The 17,662-nt window shown below is 34.6% G+C and overlaps 1 protein-coding gene across 1 annotated transcript; it reads left to right on the plus strand.

The window, feature by feature from the left end:
* Positions 1-3,985: 3,985 nt before the first annotated feature.
* Myot (myotilin) lies at positions 3,986-17,285 on the plus strand. The gene is made up of 9 exons (XM_027940988.2): positions 3,986-4,338; positions 7,535-7,709; positions 8,582-8,683; positions 11,357-11,406; positions 11,969-12,101; positions 14,311-14,518; positions 16,107-16,272; positions 16,773-16,906; positions 17,113-17,285. The coding sequence occupies exons 1-9, from the start codon at positions 3,986-3,988 to the stop codon at positions 17,283-17,285; spliced, it is 1,494 nt and encodes a 497-aa protein (XP_027796789.2).
* Positions 17,286-17,662: the final 377 nt, after the last annotated feature.

Genomic DNA, 17,662 nt, shown 5'->3' on the forward strand with positions numbered 1-17,662 from the left:
TTCAGAAACTTGCCTATGAAACTAAATTATGTTTTCCCATTTGCCTACTTTCCCAGTGACATATCAGCATGACCCTGCTCTCCTGCCTCTGCCCAGACCACACCTCCTCTTTGAACAAACTGCTTGAATCAAACTCCACCCTCACTCTCATTAGGCAAGTGGAAAAAGAGCTTTCAGATGAAGAATGATGCAATACAAGTCGATTTGGAACCAGTCCACCACTGGTCTTATTACTGGAGAAGTTTTACTAGATAGAAAACCTTATCTTAGAATGCTGTTTTTCCTTTAGTTCTTGTCTCTTCAACAGGGAAGAATCCAAGTCCCCATCACAGTAAATAAATTGAGTTTTCTTTATACTTTTTCCCATTTCCCAATTTACTGCTCTTCCCCCCCACAAGAGCTTGCTAAGCTCATAGTCAAACTTCGTGTCTAAAATAAAGAGGCCTGCAAGAGAAGCTCATGTAATCCCACTCCTTAAATATCACTAAGACATCTGAGATATTGTTTAGATTGTGGACTCTTACTTTGATATGCCAGCATAGGTAGATGGACAGGCAAGCACATCAGATGTCACTGTTTGGCAGCTGATAAAAGTCAGTGGTGCTATAATACTAAGCACAGAGCCACTAGATTAGCCCGTGAGGGAAGGAGATGCCTTTTCCTTCCCTTCTATAGTGGGTTAAACCCAGCTGGCAACTTCTGGAACCCCGGGTAAGTCCCTTCTTTATTCATGCTACAGTTTGGAGTTTTGCTTTTGTTTTTTGTCCAAATCAGAGGGATGGGTCCAAAGACAATCTGCAGTTAAAAAGTCTGAAAGTCCCAATATTAAATCTTTGTTTTATAAAGATTTAAAGAGAAAGTAACCTATTCATTCCATGGAAACTGGAAGGCATTTATACAAAGGTCAGAGAGAAAGATGACTGGGTGTCATTATTTTTAAAGCATCATTTTTCCTTGAAACACTTGATCTGACTGCAATTGTGATGATGTCCTATGGTCTCAAAAATCCTCCCCCTATCTTTCGTGCAGTCTCTGCTCTATTGGAAATATTTTTAATAGTTAATATTTTTAAAATATTTTAAGTTAGTATTTTTAAAATAGGAGACTATTTTATTTATAAAATCTTTGAATTGACTCAACAATACTTGGAATAAAAGAATACTGTCTTGTAATCAAATCTCTGATAGAATTGGATTGTTGAAGAGTAACTACAAATATAAAAAAAAGACTTTTGGAGTTATCTGTATAAGTATTTGCATAAAAGTTTTTTGAGACATAGATAAAATGAAAATCTTAAAAGATCATATTTTTAACTGAGCTTTAAAAAATATCAGAAATTATGTAGGTCCATCCCCAAAATGTACAAGATAGTTGACATTCTTGAAACCATATGTTTAAAGAGAGAGAGAGAGAGAGAGAGAGAGAGAGAGAGAGAGAGAGAGAGAGAAAATGTATGTAAAGATATTCTGAAAATAAGTGTAAAGAAAAATAGGAAACTCTTTTGGGAAAATATGTACTGGCTATTTGTTAAATAGTTTATTCCTTGTTACTTGAAATGAGTTACTTGAATGAGTCCAAATAATTTGTCTACCCAGAAAAGAAATTAGGAAATAAACTCTAGATTCACTTCTGCAATGGAGTGAATAAACCCGTAACTACAGAACTACTTGCCTTAAAATAGAAACCTTTTATTTGAGGAGACTGACTTAAAGCCCTCTGGATGTTTTCCCCCAACAATTTAAAGGCCTAATGTAGTTGATTTCTATAATGTTCTCTGGTTGAAGGCATTTGTGTTCATAAACTTTAAATTAAGGAATATAAATCTTTTAAGTGTCCTCTTTCAAGAGACTCTTTTGCTTGACTATTTAGTTGTATTTCATTCTTTCCTAAAAATGCCAGTTTTAATTTAACTCTAAGCTACATATACAACCTTAGAATGAAGTTGGTTTGATCTGGAAAAAATGCTAATACTGATATTTTCTTTCAGTTTTAACTCAAATAATTATAAGACTTTGTTTCAATGATGATAAACAATTTGGTTGATTTTTTTGGTTAAAAGTTTGATTTATCATTATCTTAGTATTGTTTCATACTATGTGAAACAAACCAAACGTACTTTGAATTAAATTATCTGATATTTTGAATAAAAATAGGGTCAATGTTACAATAATATATATGGCTAATCTTTGTGTATTATGTCTATTTATAATCTTGCTTAGATTTTTCATAGTAATGAAAAAAATCAGCAGCAAATATAATCCTTCAAGGTTTTGTTGTTGTTTTGTTTTGCTTTTGTGTGTGTGTGTGTGTGTGTGTGCGTGCTGGGGATTGAACCCAGGACCTTGTGCAAGCTAGGCATGGACTCTTACCACTGAGCCTCATCCCCAGCCCTAACTGCTATTAATCAAGTTTACTTTTAATGGCAAATAAACAAAAAGATAAGGATCTACTACTGTAGGAAGGCAAGAAGGCTACTGCAGGGCCAAGTAAGGGAAATAGTATCGTCTTTTCCAAGGACAGACTAACTTCTTAAGTGCTTTCCATCTCTGCTTCCTATTTGCTATTTTAAAAGAATAAGTAAGAGAAGCTAAAACCTTTCCAAAATTAGTCTAAAAGACATCCTAAACAAGTAATAACAGGTAAAACTCTAAGAGAACATCAAGACCAATAACTAGAAAATATAATCTATAAATAACAGAAAAAAATTTACTAGTGGCTTTGGAATGCAGTCTGTAACTTATATACAGAGACAAGCATACACAAAGGTAATCCTTAATTACCATCTAGTTTAGCCAACTTGGAATTAAGGGGAAAGAAAGAGACAGTGAACTGTAAGATTAAAAATAAAATCCACTTGAAGTTGATAAAAAATGAGTTGTAGATGTTCACCCTACTTTGTAAAATTGAGAAAGGGCAAAAGAATAAAGAATAAATATTAAAGTCATGTTCTTCGTAAATGAAGCATATTGCTTCCCTTGTTTTACCAAGATGTTGTTCATCAGAGACCATCAGGATGTTAATTAATTGGTATATCAGAAGGATAATTAATCTGTTTAGATGAGCAATGGGAAGACTTCATACTGAGCAGAGGCTGACCTTATATATTTAGCTGCTATTATTTATCTTTTTATTTATTTACTTTTTTGTGAAACTAGGGATTGAACCCAGGGACTTGAACATGCCAGTCAAGTCTTCTACCACTGAGCTACATTCTCAGCCCTAACTTCTATTAATTTTAAATCATAAAATCTCTATGGTTAATAAATCTTCAGCATCTGGGTAAAAGTTAATTATGAGATCATATACTTATCACACTGAGCATCATCAAAGAATTTCTTTTTAAAAATAACCTCTTGGTGGGGCTGAGGCTATAGCTCAGTGGTAGAGTGCTTACCTCACACTGTGAGGCACTGGGTTCGATCCTCAGCCCCACATAAAAAATAAATAAAGATATTGTGTCCATCTACAACTAAAAAATATTTTTAGAAAATAACCTCTCGGAAAAGACAATTTTATGCTTTTACATTTTGAAGCCCCTATATAGGCTCTTACCCGGGGTAAACAAACACTAATGAATCATTTTTACCTATTCTCAGGGGGAAAGTCATGTGTGCAAAGATACAGATAAAGGAAGGGAAAGTCCAGAAGCCAGAAAGTCCTACAACCTTAAAAGCAAAAATAAATAAATAAATAAATAAATAAAATAAAAAAGTCAAATAAACAATATTGTTTAAATAAAAATTAACAACTTAATTATTTTTTTTCCTTTTGAAGGAACAATATTCATCAAGAAAAGCCCACTTCACCAAAGCCAGAAGCACACTATTCCCAAGATCCCAGCAAGGAGGGGCAGACCAAGGCTGCTTCTGATTTCTTAAGACCTTCCCTAATTCCAGACTTGCAGCCCCACATTCAGGACCCCGCCTTTCCAGGAACAAATCATTGTAGTAATCACTTGCCTTCATCTTCCATCTGCCAGCTAAGCATGTTTAACTACGAACGTCCAAAACACTTCATCCAGTCCCCAAACCCATGTGGCTCTAGACTGCAGCCTCCTGGACCGGAAACATCCAGCTTCTCTAGCCAGACCAAACAGTCTTCCATTATGATCCAGCCCCGCCAGTGCACAGAGCAAAGGTTTTCTGCCACCTCCACAGTGAGCTCTCACATCACCATGTCCTCCTCAGCTTTCCCTGCTTCCCAGCCGCTTGCTGGCTCCAACCCAGGCCAAAGGGTTACAGGCACCTATAACCAGTCCCCGGCCAGCTTCCTCAGCTCCATATTACCATCACAGCCTGATTACAGTACCAGTAAAACCCCTTCCACTGTGGAATCCAAGTAAGTGATTTTTTATATATATACTGTACGTACAGTGAACCTGTATCTGAGGTGCTTGGGGGGAGGGGGATGGATTGCAATTCATTCTGTACTATGTAAAAATGCAATGTGACCTTACAGTCTCATCCCATAATCCTCCTAGAACACATTGAACCAGAGTGCTGGCAACAAGAAGTCAATCTGATCCTTTCTCCAGTGTCCAGGCTGAGCTGAACTCAAATTACCTATTACCCCATACTATTACTTACCTATTATTTTCCATCTTCAAAAAAAAAACAAGATTTCTAACATACCCAAGAACAGTGAACTTTTTGTTAAGGCCTAAGCTAAGTCTCTCTTGCTGTAAATTTAATTCCTCTGGTCTGGGCTCAACTGAGATGAAGAACACCTGTCTACTCTTCTTCAGATAGGATTTCCTCTCACATAAGCAAAGGCTATTAAGTTTCTTTTCAGCCTTAGGCTTTTCTTCCTATCCATTTCCCCCTCTAATCCTGAATATCTATTTGGCTCAAAGAAGTTTAAATTAACAATTTTTTTCAAAAATCTGGGATTCAGACACTCACATATATGAATTTTGTTTACCATGAGCAAAAGGAAGGCTTGTTATAGGTGAAGACTTAGGACTTTAAGGCTTCCTTTGGAAATTAAAACTTGTTAAAAACAGTATAACTTGTTTAAATTCATTGGGTGATCTAAATCCAGGGAAAAATACCTGCAGCCTTAGGCAAGCATGTACTACTTCCACAGCCTAAGACTGTCCTAGGAGAACCTGATATGAAGAAGGAAATGGTGGTTGGGCTTTTTATAAAACATGAACTGAATACTTCATGCTTATGCATACTTAGGGCTATCAGTTTTCCTGTTTCTTGGCTGGCTAGGACGTCAGAGAATTCAATCAGAGGCATCTCAAAAATTGGTGGAATATGTCTTGTTGTAGGCATATTGACACATTCCCTAAAACTCTTACTAATTTCTATCAGTCTTCTCTAAAGGCTAATTTTTCTGGAAAGTCTAGTATTGGTGACAACATTGGAAACCTAATTGAACTGAGTACACACATTCAACCTGCAAATAAACCTTTTCCATATTTCAAAAAATAATCAGAGAAGCCAAAATCACATGTTAGAATCATATGGATATTAGGCTAAAACATTTGAAATGGCTGATAGTCAACTGTTTTTGAGCTATAAAAATAGCGTTCTCATAGACCTGACCTAATTTTTTAAAAAATTGTTTTAGTTGTTGAAGAACCTTTATTTTATTTATATGTGCTGCTGAGAATTGAACTCAGTGCCTCACACATGCTAGGCAATTGCTCTATCACTGAGCCACAACCCCAGCCCTTGACCTAATATTTTTGAAGGATGCCTTTAAGAATTAAGAGCTCCTTGCTCTCTTCCTCCCCAAATTCCATCATTCCCATATCATACATCGTACATCTTTCTTGGTTACATTTACCCAGATAATCATTTTCATCTATGTTTAAATCTAAAATAATCTTTCCTGACTATAATGTTTCTCTTAGTCAAGTCTTTCCATTCCATTCCAAATGCCTGCCCAGGAAAGAAAGTTATAAAACAAATATTCACAGAGGCTCAATCATGTACCTAGCTCTGTGCACAGTCCTAAGAAGAGAGGAAGAAAGACAAAAATAGAGAGAATAAGAAAGAAAGCCTAGGAGGTCTCCAAACCAAAGATCAAAGATCCAGCTTTAGCTGTTCCATTTTCAGCAACCAGAGACACCTCTTTTAATCTTCCCATAGCTACATGATACCCGTTCTGTGTTCAGCTGTACAGGGTGGAAAGCCCTGGCCCTTTGAACATTAGTGCACAACTCCCTCATTGTTATGATGGGCTCAAGTTTGCTCTGTCTTCAAAGATAATCCCTTGAATTCTGACCTAAAGAAGTTTGAAAGCTTTATTTAGCTTTTCATTGGTAGGAAGCCTGTAAGCAAACATTTCATTCAGTTAATCAAATCACACACAACAGAAATTGAGAGGAATTTCTAAGTATTCCTTCTTTTAAAAATGTGCTTTGTAATATTCAATAAGTGCCACACTTGCTCGATGATTCAGTTTTCTGATCTGTAACAAAATTAAGGGTTGGGCTAATTGGTGATAGAAAATCAGACTCATAAAGCTGTGTACAAATAAAATATTAGTTTATAAATAGGAACAGGTATCAACTGTTAACACTCAAGCCATCTAAGCTGGAAATTATGGGAATATTCAGTGAATAAAGTATCTGAGGTTTCAGAGATATCAGTGATTCTCAGGCTTGCTTTTGTTAATCCTCCAGGATTTCTAAGAGGTATCATGATAGTCTGAAAATTAGAATTACCTAATTCTAATTTGCTTTAACAAATGTGTGATTTTTATGAAGATGGCAGGCTGGAATTAAAAAACACACAATAGGCTAAATTTTCAGACAGCTGGAGTAAATTGAGATCTATATGACGAAAGGAATTGTGCAATTTTGGCCCAGGAATTCAATCTGGAGGGGGCAAAAAAACAAAAAGTTCACTGTTTATTTAAACACTTGGTTTGGCTATTAACTGAACGAATCAGACTTTAGTTAAGGATTAATATAGTCAAAATAAGAAAACTGAAATGGAAGGAGGGAAAATGTACATCAACAACTCCAACACATAATATCTTGAGTATAGCGAAAAACATTCACTCAGTTGACAATATCTCCTATGCCTGTGCTTAGTGAATATAAAATGATACAATGATACAATGATAAGTAATAAGACACCTTTTTTTCTTCTTCAATCTGTTTACAATCTAGTGATTCCTAATCAAGACTCTAAAGACAGCTCAAGTGAAGTCTGGCTCCCCTGGGAGGAGCTACATATCCATTTAGCCCAGAAGTTCTTTTAATGATCCTTGTGAATATTTGGACTGGAACATGTCAGAGAACAGACCAAGGTTGTCACATTTGTATAACTAGGGAACATTCATTATGATCATGGCAAAATACTCATTAGGGCAGTGGCCAGTTTTCCCATGAAGGAATATTTGTGGGCTAGTCCATATTATTCTGCATGAAATATCCTAATTTTCCATACATTTTGTGTTTTTAATAACACTAGTAGTTCTTTGTGGTGCTCTCACCATATCTGCAGATAACTTACATAATGAAGTTGATTCTATTTTTTTAAATTTTGAAGTTTTTTTCTTCTTCCTTTATAAGCTATCAACAATCTTCGGTTGGTCAACCTGTAAATGCTAAGCCATCCCAAACTGCAAATGCTAAGCCCACACCAGTGACTCCTGACCATGAAATACAGGGATCTAAAGAAGCTTTGATTCAAGATTTGGAGAGGAAGCTGAAATGCAAGGACACCCTTCTTCATAATGGAAATCAAGTAAAGATGTCTATTTTGTACAAAAGACCAATTAAACTATAAAAATCTAATTTCAATAAGAAAGTTATTTCTATCTCACAGATCTTTGTTCATATAAGCAACAAGGAAAAGGGTTATCTAAAAAGAAGGAATATTTGTGGGCTAGTTCATATTATTTTGCATGAAATCACTGATTGGTTTTCAATAGTAAAAGAATAACTCTAATGAAAAATCAATCTGAATGATTTAATGAAAATTTTGTTTTAAGCATCACCCTCATAAAATGTCTGATGGCCAAATAATGAATAGAAAATGTTGTCAACCCAACTTCTTCATGTTCTTTGTTATATAATATTGATGGATAAATACATCAAGCTATAATTTTTATGTAGCACTTACAGTGTACATTGGTATTATCACTGATCTTTGAAACAGTGCTATCTCCTTTTAATCCAAGTACATTTAGCATATCAGTTGCACTGGTATCAATCAGAAGTGTGTACAATCAAATAATCAGTGTTTCATTTAATAAAAATTTATTTTTGAATGTGAAGTTATACAGTACTATATTTTAAAAAGAAGGAGACTAGAATATGCAAAATAAGGAGGAAAGGAAAGATTTCCCCCTTACTTTGGAGGGCCTTATCTAAAGGTGATTATGCCTGTCTTTCTTAGGAGCAAATAGAAATCCTACAGGAATCTTTATTAGACATGAGAGAAATAGTACAAAGATGGAAAATAATGTTTTGAATGGCTTAAAACATAGAATCTATCATTCAATGGACAGAACCATGCTTCTTTGAAGTTCTGACTTACAGTAGTAGTTTTAAGGTAAATCTGTTTGAATACCTTGTAGTAAATCTGATACTCATCTTCTACTGACTTCTTTAAAGCGACTAACATATGAGGAAAAGATGGCTCGCAGATTGCTGGGACCACAGAATGCAGCTGCTGTATTTCAAGCTCAGAATAGTGATGCACAGGATTCACCACAGGTAAATTAAAATAACCTTTATCTGAGTGAAACTTTTTTCTTTCTTTCTTTGTTTTGTTATTCAGATAGGTTCATGCTATGTTGCTCAGGCTGCCTCAAATTCCTGTGACTACAAACACAGATCATGACACCCAGCTTAAAGCACTTTTATTCTGTGAAATTTTTAAATGTCTGCTTTTCTAAATGCTTATAAACAGCACTGCAAATAAAAGCCAATCACTTCCATTCTCCATTAGAATATACAAAGGCCATCATGGATGGTGAGTGGGTATAGGTGCCCGTGTGAAATTTTACCACATTTTCTGTAGTCCTAATGTCTGCAGATGAGCTGACATAAAATCAAAACACCAAGCTGATGATATTACTTTTTATCTGGACATTTAAGGGTCAATTAGACCTAGGATTCTTTCTACAGGGACAGAGACTTGGTGTTGTAAATCTTTAACAGGACAAAAGTTAAAGCTCAAAGTAATTAAAACCTTTTCTCATAAATGTCAATCATCTCAATGTTTTAAATTATACTCCTAGTATTAATGAAATGTTCAATCCCTTTTGTCATGTTCCTGTATTTAAAATAAAACAAAACAAAAAACTCTTACAAGTAATGACTCTCAGATTAACAAAAGAATCCTTTGCACGAAGAGGTTAATTTTACAGAGGACATAAAACGAATATCCCATAGGATTGTGTCTGACCAATCTGTTTTTAATGATTAACTTAACCTAATGGAAAATATACAGTTGAAGAAGCAGCTAGGCAAGTGCTCTACCACTGGGCTACATCTTCAGTCCTTTTTGTTATTTTTATTTTGAGAGGGGGGGGGTCTCCCTAAGTTGCTCAGGCTGGCCTCAAACTTGGTGATCATTCTGCCTCAGTATCCTGGGTCACTGGGATGACAGGCCTGTGCCCCAAGATCCACGTATCTTCCTTTTATAATTAGCACTAATGCCCTACAGAAAAGTCCACAAGAAACTGGGACCCATGGAAAGGAAATGGGAAACTCAAGAATTCCAAGCTTCCAAGTATAGAAAATTGAAAATCAGGTTTTGGTTTCTGTTAAATGCAATTAGACCTATGAAAAAGGATGAGCACAATCGAATAAATAAAAAAGTAAACATTGAAGATAGAACTTATATCTCATCTTGGTGACTGCAGTTTGTTCATTCATTAATTCAGCATATTTACATGGAACACCTATTAGTTATTGGGCTCCAAACTTGGTGCTGGAAATTACAACAAGAATAAGACACAAACCCATCTGTATAGTAGAAATTACTCAGAGCAACATTATGTTGATGACAGTTTATCTTATAAATGCACAGTATATTATTTCAAGGGTGAGAATCTATTATTTTCTCATTCATTCATTCATTCTTTAAAACCTTTAAAATGAAGCCAAAAGTACCAGAAAAAAAGAACAATATAAATATCATTCGGAATCAGAAAAGATAACTCTTACTTCAAATACTATACCTAAATAATACAAAATGTCATCAAATTATGGTACAACAGAAATACTTCATCTCTGAATACAATATATTCAAACCACAGCCAAAACAATTTGAATAATTTTTAACCAAAAAAAATATTATTGGATTTTTTGGATCACTGAAATGAATAGTTGTTTTGACATTTTAAAGAACCTTAAGCCTAGCCAAAAATTGTTAGAATTGTTAAGACTTGTTTAAAAATGACAAGACAGGGGCTGGGGTTGTGGCTTAGTGGTAGGGCACTTGCCTAGCACTTGAGAGACACTGGGTTCGATCTTCAGCACTACATAAAAACAAATTTTAAAAATAAAGTCATTGTGTCCATTTATAACTAAGACATATTAACTAAAGAGATTCATCCCAAAATATATTTTTTATATTGAGATTTTCTATGTTCCCATATGGATTATTTCAGGAATTTGGACAGGGACTGTATATTTCACTGCTTTTTATCTCCCACTGTTCCAAGAGCAGTAAAATACACAAAAGTGTCCCTAAATATATAATTAATTATATTATAATTTCCATCAATTTCTGACTTTTTTCTCAAACAGAAATAATTTTCTGATACTTGGATATAAATCCTAAAAGATATTTGCTTAAAGTAAATATATCTTTATTAACAGGAAGTTATCCATGCTGGTTTTCAAAGCTTTCTTTTACAGTTTTACACCTATCTCCAATGGCAACCCATAGGACTTTGTGACACAAGCTATAAAGAGAAGTATTTTCCAGTCTAATGTGTGTTTACTGATGTTGGTGCCACTTTTGAGCAGCAGGCATAAGACCCTGTATCTACTGCCAACAAAAGTGACTTCATGTCTATTCCTGTTTTACTCAAGGACAATCTGTCCCATGTGCTCCCATTTCAAACACATCAGGGGGATCACATCACCCTTTGTCACAAAATAGTTATATTAAAAAATGAACCCTCATCAATCCCAAGTGTAGCTAATTTTTATAAATAATACCTGTTAAATAGTCCTATTTATTGTAGGCATTTCTTGCTAGAGTAAGAAGTTTGTAGTCTATTTAAAATGTTTAAAAATTGAATATGTAAAACTAACCATGACTGTACAAATACAGCCAAATAGACAAGTTCTTTTCAAGTACAACTGCTTAATTCTGCTTCATGTTAAGCTAATACCTGTGTATTAACATTCTTACTATGTTTTGATTTCAAGCATCACAACCCAGAACATGCACGACTGCAGGTTCCTACATCACAAGTAAGGTAAAAAAAAAGTTTAACGTTTTTGATGTTTTGCTACCTAGAATATTTTTAGCTTAAAAATGTAATATTTATAAAACCCTCAAGTTTACTACTTTACTTCTTAAAACACAATGTGAATTTTCTCATGTCAGAGATGATGAGCCAAAATTTTATATTAATAGTAATTAAATTTTATATTAATACTAATTAGAATTAATTAATTAATATTAATCATATTTATATTGAGGAAGTTTTTTTTAATGTTTTGGTAATATAGGCCAAGATTATGTTTTCTTGTTAAACAACTTTCTCATGACAATGAGAAATTGTCCAAATTCTAATAAATCTTTGCAGATGATAAGAATAATCTATGGAGTACTCATAGATCAGCTTCTTCATTAATTCAAGGCAATCATTTCCTGCAAAAAAGTACCAAATGTTTGAATTGCTACCATTTCTAATAGTCCAGCCCATTGTTACTATACTAACAAATCAAACAGTAGGTTGGGCTTTCAAACTTCATGACCAAACTATACTTGTATGACAACATTTATGCATGGTTATTATTAAAATGTTTCTGTAGAAGCAGATCATCCTCAAGAGGAGATGTGAATGATCAGGATGCAATCCAGGAGAAATTTTACCCACCACGTTTCATTCAAGTGCCAGAAAACATGTCAATTGAAGAAGGAAGATTCTGCAGAATGGACTTCAAAGTAAGAGAAGAGTTTAATATTCTGGGGGAAAATTGACCATGAGATACCAAATTTTGAAAATTATATTTTCTTCCTACTGTATAGCTTGGTACACAGCTTGAAAAGTAGAGTATGCTCCACTATAGAAATCAGAATGCAGGGGCCTCAAAAGGCTGGGAATGGAACCACCATATGACCCCGCTATAACACTGCTTGGATTTATCCTAAAGAATTCAACTCATCATACTATAGGAATACACTCATACCCAAGTAGCACAATTCATAATAGCCAAACTATGGAACCAGCCTAGGTGTTCATAACTGAATGAATGGGTAAAGAAAATGTGGCATTTATATACAATGGAGCTTTATTCAGCCATAAAGAAGAACAAAATTATATCATTTTCAGGAAAACAAATGGAACTTAAGAATATTATGTTAAGTGAAATGAGCCAATCTCAGAAAAAGTCAAAGGTTGTAGTTTTTCTCTCATATATAAAAACTAGAGAGAAGAAAAGCAGGTGAGGGAGACAGAGTTCTCATGAAAATAGAAGTGAAACAGTAGAGTAGAGGAAGGGGACCAGGGAGAGGAAGGAAAGGAGGTAAAAGGGAAGTACAGGGGAATGAAATTGTATGCATATATGAACATGTAACAACAAAACCCACTAATATGTATAATTATGATGCACCAATAAATATTTTTTGGAAAGACAAAAATTCCAAAAAAGAAAAGGGAAAGAACGGAAAAGTACTACATATAAATAAATAAGAGCACAAATTCTGGATCTGAACTGATTTGAGTTTGAATCCTGACTCTGACTCTGCCTCTTTTCAGCTGTGTAAACTTAGACAAGTCACTTAACTGCTGTCTTAGTCAGCTATTTCATTGCTGTAACCAAAAGATGTGACAAGAACAATGAGAGAAGGAAAAGTTTATTTGGCATTCATGGTTTCAGAGGTCTCAGTCCCTAGACAGCCAACTTCATTGCAGTGGGCCCAAGGTGATGCAGAATATCTAGGCAGAAGGGTGTGACAAAGGAAAGCAGCTCTGGACATGACAGGAAGGAGAAGGGAGGTGGGGGGAGAGGGAGAGAGAAGAGGGGGGAGATTCTCTCATCAGGGGCAAAATATATACCAAAGGCCATTCCTCAGTGTCCTCCAGGCACACCCAACCTCCCTATAGTTACCACCCAGTTAATCCATTCAAGTGAATTATGCACTGATAAAGGTCAAAGTTTTTGTAACCCAATCATTTCCCTTTGAATTTTTTAATTTTTTTAATTTGTTCTTTTTAGATACACATGACAACAGAGTGTATTTTAACACATTATACATACATGAAGTATAACCTCCCATTCCTGTCACTTTGAACTTTCTTGCATTGTCTCAGATGTGAGTTTTGGGTAGAATATCTCCTATCCAAACCATAACAACTACTCTGTGCTTTTGTCTCCTCTTCTGTAAAACGGGAATGACAAAGACACATACCTTATAAGCTTATGATGATTCATTGAGTAAATAGGTATACCCTATTAATACTCTATATAAACCAAAGGTCTCATAACAGGAGGAGTTCTGAAGTATGATGCAGCTCTAATTCTCCTCCATCAAAAAATTTAAGCCACCCTGCTTTCTATTGGCCTAGAAGAGGTGTTTATTTTGTTTTAGGCTAGAACAGCTCTTTAGAAAAGACTACATTTTTATTATTCTCATTTTGGAGACTTTATTCTTAGAAAATGCTTTTTTTCAGATTTCTTATCAATAAAAGTTAGTGCTAAGGCTTATCCAAAAATATTTAACAAACTGTAGCTGAAGAATGCTGTTTTTCAAAAGTTACTCATTCAATCAACAATTAGATAAGTGCCTCTGGGACTTCCTTTGCAGTCACATTCAGCCAGAAAAGCCATACGACTTCCATATTCCTTGGGGAGACCAACGTAACATAAATTAATGTTGTCAATATATTAATTAAGATCGTAAAGAGCCTGAGGTTGTATATGAAAGTTAGATGTGACCTGAGCTAGTCTGAAAATAATATATTAACTTCATGGGTTTTAATTCCACTCTTTCATTTTTTTAAATTACAAATAACTTTTCAAGCTCTTGCTTTGCATTTTTGATCACAAACTCACTCAGATACTGAAATCGTTAAAAATTCCTAAGTGGACAAGTAGGTTCCCATGATGCCATACTTTTAAAATTCTGTCACGCCCTGCGTTTTTGTTTCTAGGTGAGTGGGCTGCCGGCTCCTGATGTGTCATGGTATCTAAATGGAAGACCAGTTCAGTCAGATGAGTTGCACAAAATGATAGTATCTGAGAAGGGTTTCCATTCACTCATCTTTGAAGTGGTCAGAGCTTCAGATGCAGGGGCTTATGCTTGTGTTGCCAGGAACAGAGCAGGGGAAGCCACCTTCACCGTGCAGCTGGATGTCCTTGGTAAGACTGAAGAGATCCTTCAAATCCAGTAGTACCAAAGAAGTATTTAAGAAAAGAAATGAAAAGCCCAGAGGATTTCATGCTCCAGGTTGATGTCTACCCAGCCTAGAAGAATGCCAATTTTTATCTACAAGAACAACAATTTTTAAAAAGACATTTTGAGGGAAAATCAGTGAAATTAGAATGACAGATCTACCATAAAAGCTTTTCTAGAAAAGAAATCATAAAATTTTAGAAAGACTAAATTTGAACCTATGGGGGTTCAAAGTCAAAACTTTATATTATTTATCTGGTCTAAAATGACCAACCTGATTCATGTTATTACAGAACTGTCATAAACTATTGTAATTTTAAATGAGTTAATGGCAATATTTATTTATGCTGGAGATTGAACCCAGGGGTGCTTTACCACTGAGCTATATGACCCCAGTCCTTTAAAAAAAAAAAAAAAACTTTAAAAATTTTATTTTTTATTTTGAAACTAAGTTGCTGAGGCTGACCTTGACCTTGGCGGTCCTCCTGCCACAGTCTCTCAAGTTACTGGGATTATAGATGGGTATCATCATACCTGGCTAAATGGTAACTTTTCTAGGAAATCAGTCTCTAATTATAACAAAAATATATTCACTTGTTTTAGTAAACAGGCATGACAAAACTTATACCTCAAATTTCTTTTTGGTAGAAGAGTTCTTAAAAAACTCATGTTCTGTTTTACAATGTAAGTACTTTAAACATACCACATTTAAAATGGTTTAAACTATGGTATTATCATATATGGGATATTTTGCCTTAATTCACTGTTTATTATATAAAATACTTGATCAGGTTAAAAGACATTTTGAGTTTGTATTATGTCAAAATTAAATAAAAATCTTTTTAAATATTTTTCTATGATAGTCTGAAAAGGCTTGAAAATCTAAGAGAAAATCTAGTGACCTAGGAATAAAACATAATATATACATAATTCAAGTGATTAAACTTTGGGCAAGTCTATTTGTGCTGATAGCATCAGAAATTCTGTATTAGAGCTCAAAGAGACCATGGCTGGCATCTGTCCAGTCTCCTCATTTCTCCTTCAGAAAAGCCAAAATTAAAGTACTCTACCATCACTTTTTCCTTCACTCATGTGCTTCCCAAAGTCATAATAATTACAGATATTTGTCTATTTAAAAAAAAAATTGTAGTTTTAAATGAACAAAATGCCTTTATTTGTATTTTTATGTGGTGCTGAGGATGGAACCCAGTGCCTCACACATGCTAGGCAAGTACTCTGCCACTGAGCTACATGCCCCCAACAGCGAAGATGAACCCAAGGCTAGAACTATTACCACCACGCATGCTACTTCCCTACAGATCAATGACTTAAATTCTTTGAATAAAACATAATTATAAATTCAATTAGTCATTATATTACAATTAAAGAATTCAACATCATGAAATAGTAATGTATGTTGTAGCATTTTAACTAAAACGAAAAAAGTTTCTAATTCTGTTGCTGCTTTTAAAAACTTTAATGTCAACATACACAAGTTTGATTTATATCATTTTATAATATTCCAAACACTTGATTTTTTTTATTGATGTGTAGCAAAAGAACATAAACGAGCACCAATGTTTATCTACAAACCACAGAGCAAAAAAGTTTTTGAGGGAGAATCAGTGAAACTAGAATGCCAGATCTCAGCTATACCTCCACCAAAGCTTTTCTGGAAAAGGAATAATGAAATGGTACAATTCAACACTGACCGAATAAGGTAGGATAAGTATTTCTAGATTTGCCTAGAGTTGATTTGGATGAATACAGTTATACTTTAACATACATTATAAATGGCATGCAATTATAGTCTCAGTTTGTCTAATTTTTTAAAAATGCATATAGAAATGTAATGAAAATTCATTAAGTTAGAGTCCACTAATCCGAAATTTTAAATAGCCTAGGATTTACCTTTGTATTAACAATGAAGAAAGATGGCTGAAGGAAATATATAACAAGATGAATGGGGATGGCTTTTTTGTGTGTGTGGTGCTGGGTATTGAATCCAGAGCTTTCTACTTAGTAGGTGAGCACTAAGCTACACCACAGGTGACATGTTTAATTCAAGAAAACCAATAGCTATTTGGCAATGATCAGATACAGCCTTGGAATTTTCGACTATTTTTCTTCTTATTAGTCTGACTTGGTAGGTCAGAGACATCCTTAAACTTTCACCAAAAAAAAAAAATTAATTCCTATATTTGTTTGTTGTTCATTTAGCTTATATCATGACAATTCTGGGAGAGTGACTTTACTGATAAAAGATGTAAACAAGAAAGATGCTGGGTGGTATACCGTGTCTGCAGTGAATGAAGCTGGGGTGACCACATGTAACACAAGATTAGATGTTACAGGTAAGTCGGGCTATCGACCCCAACGCTAGAAAGAATCTAACCAGGAAGATTTAATAAGAAACACCAATCTCAGTATAGTATAAATCCTAAGGGGCTTTCCCCATAATATTCTTTTTCTTGAAAGTCTGATTATGAATACCAAGTGTAACTGACTTACTTGTTTTAGAATAGGTTTTCTGAATTAACTTTTATTTGATCTATTTCAGCCCGTCCAAACCAAACTCTTCCAGCTCCTAAACAGCTGCGTGTTCGACCAACTTTCAGCAAATATTTAGCACTCAATGGGAAAGGTTTGGATGTGAAACAAGCTTTTAACCCAGAAGGAGAGTTTCAGCGTCTGGCAGCTCAATCTGGACTCTATGAAAGTGACGAACTTTAATAATTTTACCAACATTGGAAAACACCACTACACTATTAGTAATGCATTTAATTACATTTTTGAAATAAACCCATAGCTGTTTTAACAGATTATGGCTTTAACTAGGTAATGTAAGTAATATACATTCATAGTATTATTTATCCTTTGATTCTTGCACATTCTATCTACTTCTCTGATTTGCGAAGCCAATGGTAAAGTCTGGCTATATGGATTTGTACTGTAGAAGACAATCTTAAAATGTGGGAACTTAACATTTAAGTCATATGCAGTTAACATTTACAGGTTATGAATTAATAACTTTTAAACACATCGACTGTTTGCATTAAGGTTTACTGCTAGTGCTTTCTACATAGTCTTACCTGTTTTCTCTTGTAGGA

The sequence above is a fragment of the Marmota flaviventris genome, chromosome 5 (assembly GCF_047511675.1).
Source record: "Marmota flaviventris isolate mMarFla1 chromosome 5, mMarFla1.hap1, whole genome shotgun sequence".
Lineage (NCBI taxonomy): Eukaryota > Metazoa > Chordata > Mammalia > Rodentia > Sciuridae > Marmota > Marmota flaviventris.